This window comes from Podarcis melisellensis (assembly GCF_964234715.1).
Source record: "Podarcis melisellensis genome assembly, chromosome: 1".
Taxonomy (NCBI): Eukaryota; Metazoa; Chordata; class Lepidosauria; order Squamata; family Lacertidae; genus Podarcis; species Podarcis melisellensis.
The window spans coordinates 5,583,099-5,597,296 of NC_138528.1; the positions used below are offsets into that span (position 1 = coordinate 5,583,099).

The following is a 14,198-nucleotide window of genomic DNA, read 5'->3' on the forward strand; positions in this document are numbered from 1 at the left end:
ACATATGAGATTCAGGTAGATAGCTGTGTTGGTCTGACGCAGTCAAAATAAATAAATAAAATAAAATAAAATAAATGTCCAGTAGCACCTTAGAGACCAACTAAGTTTGTTTTGGGTATAAGCTTTCGTGTGCATGCAAACTTCTTCAGATACTTAGCTGGTCTCTAAGGTGCTACTGGACATTTATTTTATTTTTTATTTAAATGTGATGAGTTTTAGATGAAGAGGGGTGCAATATAAGTCCCCACCCAAGGAAGGACAGATAGCCACTGTGGATCCACAGCCTGGGAGAATCGAAAAAAGGTCTTCAACTATGCCAGTTAAGTATCTCTACATACTGCTACTCAAACTTTGAGATCATTAGGAACTTCGAGAAGTGAAATGGAGACACTTCCATCCCTTGACTGGAATGTTTCTTTAAAATGTCTGAACAGGGCTGGTGCAGAAAATGATATGTAGGACAAGCCATAAATTTGAATGATTTGGTAAATACATTCTCTATGAACCCGCTGTCTTCACAGTATATGTTCCTGGTTGCCTGAGTAGCTTGTGACCATTTTTCCTGCAAAGAAACACTCTCTTCCAGAAGGCGTGGGCCCTCCTGCACTAAACACAGAAGGGGGCAGTTTATCTAAGAGCACGAAAACGTTAATATCTGAATACAGACAATGGGAGTTGGTATGAGGTCAATGAAGACATGAGAGAAATAAAATTTAAAAACCTACTTAAGCATCTCTTGTGGTAAAATTCCTGGTTTAACTCCAAGAAGTGGCATTTTACCTGCTCTGAAATTTTCCATACTCTGACCGACCCGTCACAGCTTGCCGATGCCTGTGCAAGGAAACATTTTTAGAGAGTCATTAGCCTCTGACCAACCAGCAAAGTACTACTGCATTAAGGTTTACATTGAAAACAGCAGCAAACAGTATCCTAAATATATTATGCAATCAAACATTCATGGACATACTGGTCTTCAAATGTATTAGCCTTTAAGGTGCGCTTGATGTTTTCCTATCAAGTGTTGGAAAGAATAGTTGAAAAAAACAAGCCTGAATTTGATTTTCATGTTAGGGAACTGACATCGGAGCCAGAAGTGGAGGCAGGGCTCCCAAGCGATGCCGGAGAAGGGCCAAGCAGGGAGAGAGGGAACTCATCGGCTGGGGAAGGAAATCAGCGTAACCCCAGGGATAAAGGGGGGCGGATGGGGGAATCGGAGAGGGGGCTCCAGGACTCTTCGCTGGAGACCAGCGGGGAGAGCACAGGTCCTCCACTACCCACACCCACCCTGCGCAGAAGACTTCCGCGCAGGGAAAGTAGGCGTAGACTTGGCGTCAAAGAACTTCTTTGCTGGAAGAAGTTCAAGAAACGCCCACTGATGGATTCTGCTAGCGACTGAACAGCCACGAAGTGAAGGGCTGTCCAGCCAGGAAAGGTTTAACCAGGCTACCTAGCCAGGAGTGGCAGCAACTTACGCACGAGCAATCCCCATATAACCATTACATTATCTTTTCTACTTTTTAGCATAGTTACAATTTCATGAAGTCAGTGCCAGTGCCACATCATATTCATTCATACACACACACACACACACACACACACACACACACACACATATATATATGAGAGAAATATTTTGTTTGAAGGCACTCTAAAAAAGAAATGGTTGAGTATTTACAAAGCCATGACAAAATCTCATTTTTAAAAAGTGATAATGAAGACTATAAATTTTTTATTAACAACTGACTGTCGTGTCTCTCCCCAAAGAATCCTGAAAGTCATAGTTATATAGCTTTGCAGATTATTCTGTGCTCTATATACTTCACAAAGTAATTTTAGTTTCGAATTTTTAAATTATTAATTTATTTCATTAGGGAGGTTTTACAAAAACCACCTTAATTAAAATGTGTGCTCCACTTTTAAGAGACAAGAGAAGAGAAAGTCCACTGGAAAAGTTGTTACCAGAAAAATGTTCTTTGGATCGAATGACACACTTAAAACAGGTGCGTCATGTCCTCGAAATGTCCTTTGCTGGCTGCTGTCAGTTACTTCTACAATCTTCACCAGGAAGTCACTAGGGATAAGCATAATACTACTATTAGTTGTGCTATATAATGAAAAATTGAAAATCTAACTTTTATTGGAATAAATGAAGCTATATTTCTTCCATTTAGAAATGACTCAATTACAATTACAGTGCAGATGTACCGTATTTTTCGTCCTATAGGGCGCACCGGTCCATAGGACGCACCTCGGGGTTTTTTGGGGGGGGGAAATGAATAAAAAAAATATATTTCCCCCCCCCAGCCGCGGCTGCCGCCCCAAGCCTTGCGCACACCTGCCCGAAGCACGGGGCACCCTCCGGAGGGCTCCGCGTGCTTCAGGCTGCAGGCTGCCGCCCCAAGCCTCGTGCGCCCGGCGGGACCTCCCGGCTTGCCGACACTCGCCGGGGCTGCTGCCCACAAGCCTTGTGAGCCTGCGGGAACTCCTGCCGGGCTCCCCAGGCTTGCGGATAGCTTCCTGAAGCCTGGAGAGCGAGAGGGGTTGGTGCGCACCGATGCCTCTCGCTCTCCAGGCTTCAGCGAAAGCCTGCATTCGCCCCATAGGATGCACACACATTTCCCCTTCATTTTTGGAGGGGAAAAAGTGCGTCCTATGGGGAGAAAAATACGGTACTTTTTAAAAGGCACTGCATGTTTCTACGCAAGTGTGGGCACACAATTACTCTACCACAGAAAAAGTTAACCTCTGTTCAATCTCTGCAATTCAGAGATTCATTTGTGTTATCAAACATTATAGACATAAAAACCATTTTCATAATGCATATTAAAACTGTTGATTATAATGAACTACTAACTCTGACAAATTGTCTTCCTGCCATGAGCCCCTCAAGGCAATTACAACAAATCGATGTAATTTAAAATGATAATTAAGGACTCTTGAGAACCACCTCCACAAATATCACCTGCAAATGCTTATAACAAGAGCAAGAGGTAGAATGATGGCAGTAAAAGTCGGCTGGAGTGCTTTAAGCTAACCTTCAGAAACTCAGTAAAGTGATAACTTATATCGTACACACTCTTCTGCAGCCTGCATTAAATTAGGTACAGCCAGACTCACTTCTCCACCAGATCAGCGCAAGAATGTAGACAGCTTCCTATGAGCAAAGCTGATGTGTTTTTTTCAAGGGAATGCCAATTACAGTGGTGCCCCGCAAGACGAATGCCTCGCAAAACGAAAAACGCGCAAGACAAAAGGGTTTTTCGGTTTTTGCGTCGCTTCGCTAGACGATTTTCCCTATGGGCTTGCTTTGCAAGACGAAACGTCTTGCGAGTTCTTGCGAGTTTATTTTCTTTTTCTTAAAGCCGCTAATAGCCGCTAATAGCTGTGCTTCGCAAGACGAAAAAAACCGCAAGACGAAGAGACTCGCGGAACGGATTAATTTCGTCTTGCGAGGCACCACTGTATATGTAGAGAGAATATACAATGTTCTTGCAACAATCCCAACATTAAATACAATCAGCAGAGCATGCAAACTTTTTTCCTATCATACATGAACAGAATATTAAAACAGTGTCTTCTATCCAAGGTTGCTGATATTCAAAAGTCATAGGGAAAGCCGTTTGTGTGTCTTTTCCTTCTACTTCAGAGTCAAATTACCTGGATCCAGCAGCTACTTTGCTCCCATCAGCACTGAAAACTACATGGTTTGCATTCATTGTGAAGCGTGTCAGGATACCATCTGGAGCACCCTCTGGGAATGTATGGATCTGGACAGTATTGTTAGAGACTGCCGTAATCAATCTTCCATTCTACAAATAAAGCAATGGGAGGGTCAGGTGAACATCTACTGACTCCAGGAGCAGTTCATTCCACTTCAACCGGCTCCCACGTAACCATCCAGCCACAGCTTCCAAACATCTGATCAGTGTGTCTGGGGCCAAGTCAGGATGGCCATCCATCAACAGATAGAGTTGGGTGTCATCAGCATACTGATGGAAGCCCAACCCAAAACTCCAGACAAGCTGGGCGAGGGGGCACATTAAGATGTTGAAAATCATTGGAGAGAGTATCGCACCCTGCGACACTCCACACACCAAGGAGTGGCACGACGACAGTTCCCCCCCCCCAAGCGCCACCCTCTGTCCCCAACCAGAGAGAAACGAGTGCAGCCATTGAAGGACTGTGCCCTGGATCCCCACATCGGTGAGGCGGTGGTCCAGGAGTTTGTGATTGACCATGGTGAAGGCTGCTGACAGGTCTAGAAGAATCAGCAGCCCGACCCGCCTCGATCCAGCTGCCTACGGAGATCATCTGTTAGGGCGACCAGGGCCATCTTGGTCACATGACCAGAGCGGAAGCCAGACTGGAATGAACTGAGAGCCGATGTTTCATCCAGAAACCCACCAAGCTGTTCAGCAACCGCTCTCTCAATCGCCTTACCCAGGAACGGAAGATTTGAAACCGGGCGGTAATTGGATACAGTGGTGCCTCGTAAGACGAAATTAATCCGTTCCGTGAGGCTCTTCATATAGCGGTTTTTTCGTCTTGCGAAGCAAGCCCATTGACAGCTTAGCGGGTTAGCGCTACAGCTGTCAAGCGGCTTCCAGCGATCAGCTGTTAAGCGGCTTATCAGCGGAACAGCTGATAAGCGGCTTAGCGGCTTAAGAAAAGGGCAAAAAAAGCAAAAAAAACCCGCGGGGGGATGCAAGATTCTTTTCGTCTTGCGAAGCAACCCCATAGGGGAATTCGTTTTGCGAAGTGCCTCCAAAACGGAAAACCCTTTCGTCTAGCGGGTTTTTCGTCTTGCAAGGCGTTCGTCTTGCGGGGCACCACTGTAGATCTAAAGGATCTAATGATTTTTTTTTAAGAGCGGACTCACCACTGCCTCCTTCAATTCCCCTGGGAATGTCCCAGTGCCAAGGGACAAATTGATGGTATCCCCTTTTCAGTACTAATAAAGTTGTCAATACACTTCAGGGCGAATATACTTATTACTCAGCTGGGCTCAAAAACTGGCCAGGGTGGAGACTGGGGAGAGGCCATTCCTAACCCCCCCCCCATTTATGTTCCCTTGGCAAATATGGGCTTGGGAATGTCCTTGCATGGATTACAAATTACAGTTAAATCTATTTCTAGGGAAATCCATATATATATGCACAATTGTAAAATTAACAACCATTGTAAAATTACCTCTTCAAAATACTTTCCATGTAAGAATAGCAAGCATCAGTCTAGTGCAGGCATAGGCAAACTCGGCCCTCCAGATGTTTTGGGACTACAACTCCCATCATCCCTAGCTAACAGGACCAGTGGTCAGGGATGATGGGAACTGTAGTCCCAAAACATCTGGAGGGCCAAGTTTGTCTATGCCTGGTCTAGTTACGTACTATAATTGGATGCTGTATCAGATTAGCCACTAAAGCACAAATTCAGTAACGACATGAGGTTGGGAGCAGCAAACATGAGTCCCAGGGCCAAAATGGGAAGAGGGAAATAGTAAAATGGTCACCGTAAACACACAACAGCACAATAACTTTAATGCTGACGTTGTTACAAGTAGCCAGGTAAATTTGCAAGCGCAGTATAACCAGCCTTTAATAAAAGATAAAGATTTGAAAAATTTAGGGGGTGATTTTCTTATAATAGTAGTCTCATTTGAGGCTAATAATAATAATAATAATAATCTCAATTATAAGTATCAATTGAGTTGCTTTAACTTGCTGTATTCACAAGAGGGCAGACTTGGGCAAGGTTTCACAAATAAAATACTTATTAAAAACTGCAGTCTATCAAATTTAACAAAATGATAATATTGCAATGAAGAACGTCTTGTTAAACTTTGAAACAAGAGCCCAACTTAAATTAACAAAATAAAATGTAGTGCAAATATTGTTTCAGAAAGGAGTTGCTGATGCCGAACATGTGGATTTGTATTGCTAATGTTTTACTCATCTTTTTCTATTTTTCCATTAAAACAGGAAACATAAAATAATTATTTTGTTTAAAGAAACGTTCCACCCAACTCTAAATGCATCTACTATCTGCTGGTGTTAAAACAGAAGACCAGGGGTCAGCAAAATTTTTCAGCAGGGTGCCGGTCCACTGTCCCTCAGATCTTGTCGGGGACCGGACTATATATTGGGGGGGGGGTGAACGAATTTCTATGCCCCACAAATAACCCAGAGATGCATTTTAAATAAAAGTATACATTCTACTCATGTAAAAATCCGTGGGCCAGATTGAGAAGATGATACAAATGATAAGTGATACCTCTTTCAATCAAGAAAGCAGTTTTGAACACCCTGCACAACACTGAAAAGAAAGTTGCTACACCAGAAGTTTTTACTTGTCTAACAAGTTCACACAAACAATTTGCAGCACAGACAGCCTAGGTGAATGAAGAGAACCATCTGTTCCAATTTACAAAAGCTTTTGTGCCTAGTCATAATTCTCATGTCACAGGTAATCAAGTCAGTGACTATATTCAATCCTGACATTGAAGCACGTGAACGTAAGAAGGTACTCGCTTGGTGTTAAATAAGGATCAGGCAGACTCAGCAATGGAGAATAAGAAAGTGAAGTTTATTGCCAGGCAATAAGGACCCAGTTTGGAATCTCTTCCAAAAGGAACTGGGACCCCGATTGACAGAAATCCAGAGGTCTTTATACCTGAGCAGATCACAGCAAATCATAGATCATGAGACAACCATGAGGCAGTCACGATATTGCCAGCGAAAATTAGCCAATTAGCAAGCTTCTTGCCATGCTACCAGCTCCTGGTCAAGCACTGGTCAAGCACGGAGTTCTAGTTCTGCTTTCCGATGCTTGCAGTGATGCTCTGTCTAACCTCTCCCCTAGTTATGACAGGACAGGGAGCTTGGAGATTTTGTGGTTTTGCTCTTCCTGTTCTGTGGATTAATTTAGCCTGTATCTGAGGGGATTTTGTACCAGAATCTCTGATTCACGTCTTCCCCTTGTCCAGGGTACACGGATGTTTGTAGGGGAAAGGTCGGCTCCTAATTTTGCTGTTTCAAGCAGTATGCAGTTAGCTAAGGCACAGCTTTCCTTTGATTCAAAGTGGATTATAAAATACTGTAAGCCCTGATTATGTGTGAGCATATAAGAATATATTGATTACTGATAACTGATTATATGGATAGCATAGGGGTAGCCCTTCTTCCTTGCCTCAACATAATAGACTGCATAGCAGAAGCAACAGGTTGCTCAAATGTTGCTACTTCCTATCAGTATAAAGCACAACTGTGAAAATGACCTCATTGTAGGTATTGCCTAATGCACAAGGCCTATTTGATGACACTACTTTTACAAAGGAGCCCTGCACACATACTGGAAGAACCAGAATATCTCTAAGTTCCCGCTGTATAGTTCATAACTGCAGTACCTTGAGAGCAAACGAGTAGGCCTTTTCTCCTACGTTAATTGACTTGGGGTCATTGTCATCCAGGCTTTCCCAAATCCGGACATCTCCATCACTGCCGCATGTTACAATACAGCTATTCAAAGAAACAAGATCAATCTTACACAAACATGTACGAAACTGTATCAAAATTCTTCACAGTTTTCACTAAAGTAAAACAGTGGTGGAAGTTTCTCTGCAAACGCTTTCATTCCTCAGAAACAATATACAGTGGTACCTCGGACGTTGAATGGAATCCGTTCTGGAAGTCTGTTCGACTTCCACAACATTCGGAATCTAAGGCGCGGCTTCCGATTGGCTGCAGGAAGCTCCTGCAGCCAATCAGAAGCTGTGGAAGTCGCGTCAGGACATTTGGGTTCCAAAGAACGCTCGCAAACCAGAGAACTCACTTCCATGTTTGCGGCGTTTGGGAGCCAAAACATTCAACTCGCAAGGCGTTCGGGATCCAAAGTACGACTGTAAATTGATCACAAGAAGAAGGTGCTAGCTTTGGTGTCAACAGTCACTATGGATAACACTGTAAAAAGATGAGGTGTCTTACTAAATTTCAGGTGACTACTTCACATCTCAACCTTATAAGGAAAGAGGCAATCTCTTGAATATATGCAAAAAACCCAACCTTGGGCAGCAAGACCATACAATTAAACCACATGACTTTCCCCAAAGAATCCTGGGAAACCCTCACAGAACTACAATTCCCAACAAACTGCAGTCCCCGGGATTCTTTAGCTGAAGTTATGTGGTCTAAATGGTCTAAATGAATGGTGCATAGTAGGCAAATTGCTTCCTCCCTCATGAATTTAACTATCAGTGGTTACTTACCACAATGGGTATATAACACCGGTCTTGAAAGACCTACATTGGCTCCCAGTACGTTTCCAAGCACAATTCAAAGTGTTGGTGCTGACCTTTAAAGCCCTAAACGGCTTCGGTCCAGTATATCTGAAGGAGCGTCTCCTCCTCCATCGTTCTGCCCGGACACTGAGGTCCAGCTCCGAGGGCCTTCTGGCAGTTCCCTCACTGCGAGAGGCCAAGTTACAGGGAACCAGGCAGAGGGCCTTCTCGGTAGTGGTGCCCGCCCTGTGGAGCGCCCTCCCATCAGATGTCAAAGCGATAAACATCTACCTGACATTCAGAAGACATCTGAAGGCAGCTCTGTTCAGGGAAGTTTTTAATATGTGACATTTTAGTGTATCTTTCATCTTTGTTGGAAGCTGCCCAGAGTGGCTGGGGAGACCCAGCCAGATGGGCGGGGTACAAATAATAAATAATAATAATAATAATAATAATAATAATAATAATAATAATATGTGCTGCCTCCATAGTCTGAGGCAGTATGCTTCTAAATAACAGCTGCTGGAAACTACAAAGGGGAAACTGCTGTTGTGCTCGGGTCCTGCTTACGGATTTCCTACAGTCATCTGGTCAGTCACTCTGAGAACAGGATGATGAACTAAATGAGCCATGAGCCTGATCCAGGAGGGCAGTTCTTATAAATTTGGCACCAATGAAATCCATTTTTGCAGAGTTCAATCTACATCACTCTAAAAAAGGACAGCACCCTGGCTAAGTGCATCTGTTTTGGCCACCAGGCCATGACAGTTTGTCCTCATTCCTCTGTTGCTTTTCACTGCCCTGCCACCTGGCAGAAAAGATGAATGTAGAATCTGCTTGCACTGAGATCATGCAAATCCATCTGTGCATGACTCTACTATTCCTAGTTGTCAATGGAGTATTCAGTTCCACACAATGCTGGAGTTCCCTTGTAATTTGGCAGCAGTCATTCAGATGGGATAGGCAATAAAGGCACAACATCACTTTGACCCATAGCATAAACAAAAATCTTTGGGTCTTAAGAATTATGAAGTCATTTATTTGTTCTTCACATGAAACAAACACTGTGGGAAGCCAATAACAATCACTTCCTGCCATCTATGCCAGGAATGGGGGACCTATGATCCTTCAGATGTTGCAGGACTCCAAACCCCACCAGTCTTAGCCAGCATTGCCAATGGCTAGTGATGTTCTAGATTCAGGTAGGTAGCCATGTTGGTCTGATGCAGTAGAAATATATATAAAAATTAAAAAAAATGTCTAGTAGCACCTTCTTGTTGTTTAGTCGTGTCCAACTCTTCATGACCCCATGGACCAGAACACGCCAGGCACTCCTGTCTTCCATTGCCTCCCGCAGCTTGGTCAAACTCATGCTGGTAGCTTCGAGAACACTGTCCCACCGTCTCGTCCTCTGTCGTCCCCTTCTTCTTGTGCCCTCCATCTTTCCCAACATCAGAGTCTTTTCCAGGGAGTCTTCTCTTCTCATGAGGTGGCCAAAGTACTGGCGCCTCAGCTTCAGGATCTGCCCTTCCAGTGAGCACTCAGGGCTGATTTCCTTAAGAATGGATAGGTTTGATCTTCTTGCAGTCCATGGGACTGCACACGAAAGCTCATACCAAGAACAAACTTAGTTGGTCTCTAAGGTGCTACTAGACAATTTTTATATTTTTTTATATATGGCTAGTGATGTTGTGAGTCATCCGGAGGACCACAGGTTACCCATCCCCAACATATACATACATTGTGTGTGTGTACATTAATCACATGCAACTGGGGCCTCAGTCACTTACCTCCCAATGTCATCAAAGCAAACATCTGTGTGACCTTCTGTGTGGCCGTATCTCATTGGCTTTTGTGACAAAGGCATATTCTTTATCTAGGTTACAAAGTTAAAAAAGGGCTTCAAGCAAAACAATTACAAGCGATTAACAGGTTTTTGAGTTTAAAAATCACCAAATCTACAATTACGTTCAAACTATTTTTATTTTTTAATATAACGTCATTAACCTGCATGAAATTTTACAGTGTAACACAGCCAAAAGATTACCTGTAGAAGCTTACTACCTAATTTTAGGCTGGGGGTGTGTGAATGGGGAAGTGGAGAGGCAATAGTAGTAGGTAAAGGGACCCCTGACCATTAGGCCCAGTCGCGGACGACTCTAGGGTTGCGGCGCTCATCTCGGTAACATATACAGTAATGCCTACAGACTACAATGTCATTATAAAGAATCTCAGTTACTATACTATGGACAACTGTATTAGTCCTTTTTCATCATTTTGCCACAGACACAATTCTTTAGGATAGGAAAAAGTCAATAACTTATTCCATATGTTATGAAGGCTTGGCTATTATTAGACTCCTTTCCTTTGTTTGTCTTGTTATGCTTACGTTTTCTTCTGTCAGCAGCCCCTCGACGAAATCTCCAAATGGGCGGTTTTCTAATCGGTGCCAGTGGTTTGAGGTAGAGGTAAAAGCAGTGCGATTCCAGATTCAGTGACCTGCAGTGAAAGCGTAAAGGTAAAGGTAAAGGTACCCCTGCCCATACGGGCCAGTCTTGCCAGACTCTGGGGTTGTGCGCCCATCTCACTTAAGAGGCCAGGGGCCAGCGCTGTCCGGAGACACTTCCGGGTCACATGGCCAGTGTGACATCGCTGCTCTGGCGAGCCAGAGCTGCACACGGAAACGCCGTTTACCTTCCCGCTGGTAAGCGGTCCCTATTTATCTACCTGCACCCGGAGGTGCTTTCGAACTGCTAGGTTGGCAGGCGCTGGGACCGAGCAGCGGGAGCGCACCCCGCAGCAGGGATTCGAACCGCCGACCTTTCGATCGGCAAGTCCTAGGCGCTGAGGCTTTAACCCACAGCGCCACCTGTGTCCCATGCAGTGAAAGCGTATAGTCCTGTAAATGCAAAAACCACAGTGGGACATATATGCAAGGCGATAAATCATCATCATCATCACAACATTAGGAGGGTTTCTTTCACAAAGAAGACAAGAAGCAATGACATGGGTAGTGCAAATACTTTGGATTACACTGTTTAGAAGCACACCTGTTGTAAAGGTATCAGCCATACAGGTGACTCTTCACTCAAGGAGTTGCCAGACTCCTGCTTACTCTCTTGGGAGGGCACCAAATTCCCAGGATCCCAGCTTGGCTGCCACTTAATCCGAAACAACTTGCACCCAATGCTGTTTTGTTTGAAAGGGGGGAGGGTTCCCCACAAAGTTTGCTACTTGGAGAGGTGAAGAATGGAGAGAGAGAGAAAGGAAGTCAGAGAGACAGCACAAAAAAAATTCCTTCCAGTAGCACCTTAAAGACCAACTAAGTTAGTTCTTGGTATGAGCTTTCGTGTGCATGCACACTTCTTCAGATACACATCTCGTATCTGAAGAAGTGTGCATGCACACGAAAGCTCATACCAAGAACTAACTTAGTTGGTCTTTAAAGTGCTACTGGAAGGAATTTTTTTTGTTTTGACTATGGCAGACCAACACGGCTACCTATCTGTAAGAGAGACAGCAGTCATCTCTTCTCTTCTCCCAACCCCACCCCCTTTTTTTGCTGGAGCACAAAAAAGGGAAAAGGAGCAGCGGGGAGACATCAAGAAATAGGAGTGGGGTGGCAGCCCACTTCTAGGCAGGCAAGAAAGACAACAGATATGTCAATGGCAGGAGTTCAGAAATAGAGGGGGAAGAGGGGCAAGTGGGGTAGCTGCTCTTCTCTTTATCTGTAAGCCTCCTTGAGTCCCTGTCTGGGGAAAAGGTGGGGTAACAAAATAATAATAATAATAATAATAATAATAATAATAATAATAATAATAATAATAGCAGGTCCTTCTTTTGGGGGGGGGGTTGCATGCCCCTCTCCATAATAAATAATAATACAGTAATAATAATAGCAGGGCCTTGTTTTTTAGGGGGGGTTGCTTGCCCCTCACCATAGTAATAATAGCAGGGCCTTGTTGGGGGGGTCGCTTGCCCCTCTCTGCAAAATAAATAATATAAATATAAATATAAATAATATTAGGTCCTTGTTCAGGGGGTCGCTTGCCCCTCTCCACAAATAATAATAATAATAATAAGTCCTTGTTCAGGGGGTTGCTTGCCCCTCTCCACAAATAAAAATAAAAATAAAAAATCAGGTCCTTGTTTAGTGGGGTCGCTTGCCCCTCTCTAATAATAATAACAATAATAGGTCCTTGTTGGGGGGGTCGCTTGCCCCTCTCCACAAATAATAATAATAATAATAATAAGTCCTTGTTGGGGGGTCGCTTGCCCCTCTCCACAAATAATAATAATAATAAGTCCTTGTTCAGGGGGTTGCTTGCCCCTCTCCACAAATAAAAATAAAAAATCAGGTCCTTGTTTAGTGGGGTTGCTTGCCCCTCTCCAATAATAACAATAATAATAATAATAATAATAATAATAATAATAATAGGTCCTTGTTCAGGGGGTCGCTTGCCCCTCTCCACAAATAATAATAATAATAATAGGTCCTTGTTCAGGGGGTTGCTTGCCCCTCTCCACAAATAAAAATAAAAATAAAAAATCAGGTCCTTGTTTAGTGGGGTCGCTTGCCCCTCTCCAATAACAACAACAACAACAACAACAACAACAACAACAACAACAATAATAATAATAATAATAGGTCCTTGTTCAGGGGGTCACTTGCCCCTCTCCACAGATAATAATAATAATAATAGGTCCTTGTTCAGGGGGGTTGCTTGCCCCTCACCACAAAATAAAATAGTAATAGTAATAGTAGTAGGTCCTTGTTTGTGGGAGGGGGTCGCTTGCCCCTCACCCCCCGCCCCGACCCCCTCGTGGCGCCGCCTATGGGGGCAGCCTGAGGTAACAAAACTCCCCCCCTTTTGCGAAGTAGCGCTTCTTCCTCCTCCTTCGCTTCTCTTTTAGGGGGGCTGAGGAGAGAAACAGGGCCGAGGCAGGCGCCCCCCCCCAAACACAGCCCGCCCCCCCCCGCTCCTCACCGCGACACGGAGACCCCCGGCCTCTCCTCCTCCTCCGGGCCTTTCTCCTTCTTCCCGCGCTCTGGGCCTGAGGCGGAGCCGGCGTGCGGCGTCAGAGTGCCGGCCTCCCTCCTCTCCTCCTCTCCGCCTCCCGCTCCTCCTCCTTCCCGGGCCGGCCGGATCCTCCGAGACCATGATGGGGGGCGGAGGAGGCGCCTGAGGTGAGCGGGCCGCCTGGCACCCAGCGAGGGAGGAGAAGGAGGAGAAGACGAAGAGGCGGAGGAGGAGGAGGAGAAGCGCCTCTGCGCGGCCGGGAGACGGACGAGGAGGGCGGGCAGCAGCTGGCCGGGCCTCTCGGCTGCTCCTCTTCCCTTCTTCTCTCCAGCCTGTGGTCTTAAAAGGACATCTCTGTGTGGACCTTTATGGGATAGATACACTTTCCTCTTTTTCAGCACTTTCTGCCTCACGGTTCCCTCCCTCCCCATTAATCTCTTTATTTCGGAGCTCCCACCTCCCTCTCTCTCTCTCTCCTATTTATTTTTTTTTAATTCCCCCCCCCCCGAGTTTATTTCTCATTTCTTCTCGCCTTTCCTTCCTCAAATAGCCCCTTCCCCATTGGCATTTTGGTCAAAGAAACCCCTTCCGTATTGGGGAGGGGGGCTTCTTCCTTCTTTTCTTCCTAGGGGAGTTTTAGGACGGCACCCCCCCCAAAAAAGTGCCTCCCTATTCCCGTGTATAAGACTTACTATAGTTCCCCCCCCCCAATTTTTTAAAGTTTAAAAACTGGGGGGGGGGGGTCGTCGTCTACACGGTTGCAATTCATTATTTCTTAATTTGGGGGCTCCAATTCATAATTTCTTAATTTGTGGCTCCAAAAATAGGGGTCTTCTTATACATGGGGGGCGTCTTATACATGGAAAAGTACATTAAATTTGGAAAAATACATTAATTTGGAAAAA

The 14,198-nt window shown here is 44.7% G+C and overlaps 1 protein-coding gene across 2 annotated transcripts in view; it reads right to left on the reverse strand.

Moving 5' to 3' along the window:
* Positions 1 to 13,918, reverse strand: part of WDHD1 (WD repeat and HMG-box DNA binding protein 1) — a 42,888-nt gene extending 28,970 nt beyond the window's left edge. Inside the window, exons 1-7 of one of the 2 annotated variants that reach the window (XM_081909533.1) lie at positions 13,261 to 13,918; positions 10,662 to 10,771; positions 10,063 to 10,148; positions 7,403 to 7,514; positions 3,658 to 3,809; positions 1,960 to 2,071; positions 781 to 831 (exon numbers count right to left, since the gene is read on the reverse strand). In XM_081909533.1, the coding sequence (XP_081765659.1) occupies positions 781 to 831; positions 1,960 to 2,071; positions 3,658 to 3,809; positions 7,403 to 7,514; positions 10,063 to 10,139 (504 nt within the window). In that variant the 5' untranslated portion in view covers positions 10,140 to 10,148; positions 10,662 to 10,771; positions 13,261 to 13,918. Of the gene's footprint in view, positions 1 to 780; positions 832 to 1,959; positions 2,072 to 3,657; positions 3,810 to 7,402; positions 7,515 to 10,062; positions 10,149 to 10,661; positions 10,772 to 11,322; positions 11,439 to 13,260 lie in introns of those variants that run through there. The other variant, XM_081909534.1, reaches the window with a different exon arrangement.
* Positions 13,919 to 14,198: the final 280 nt, after the last annotated feature.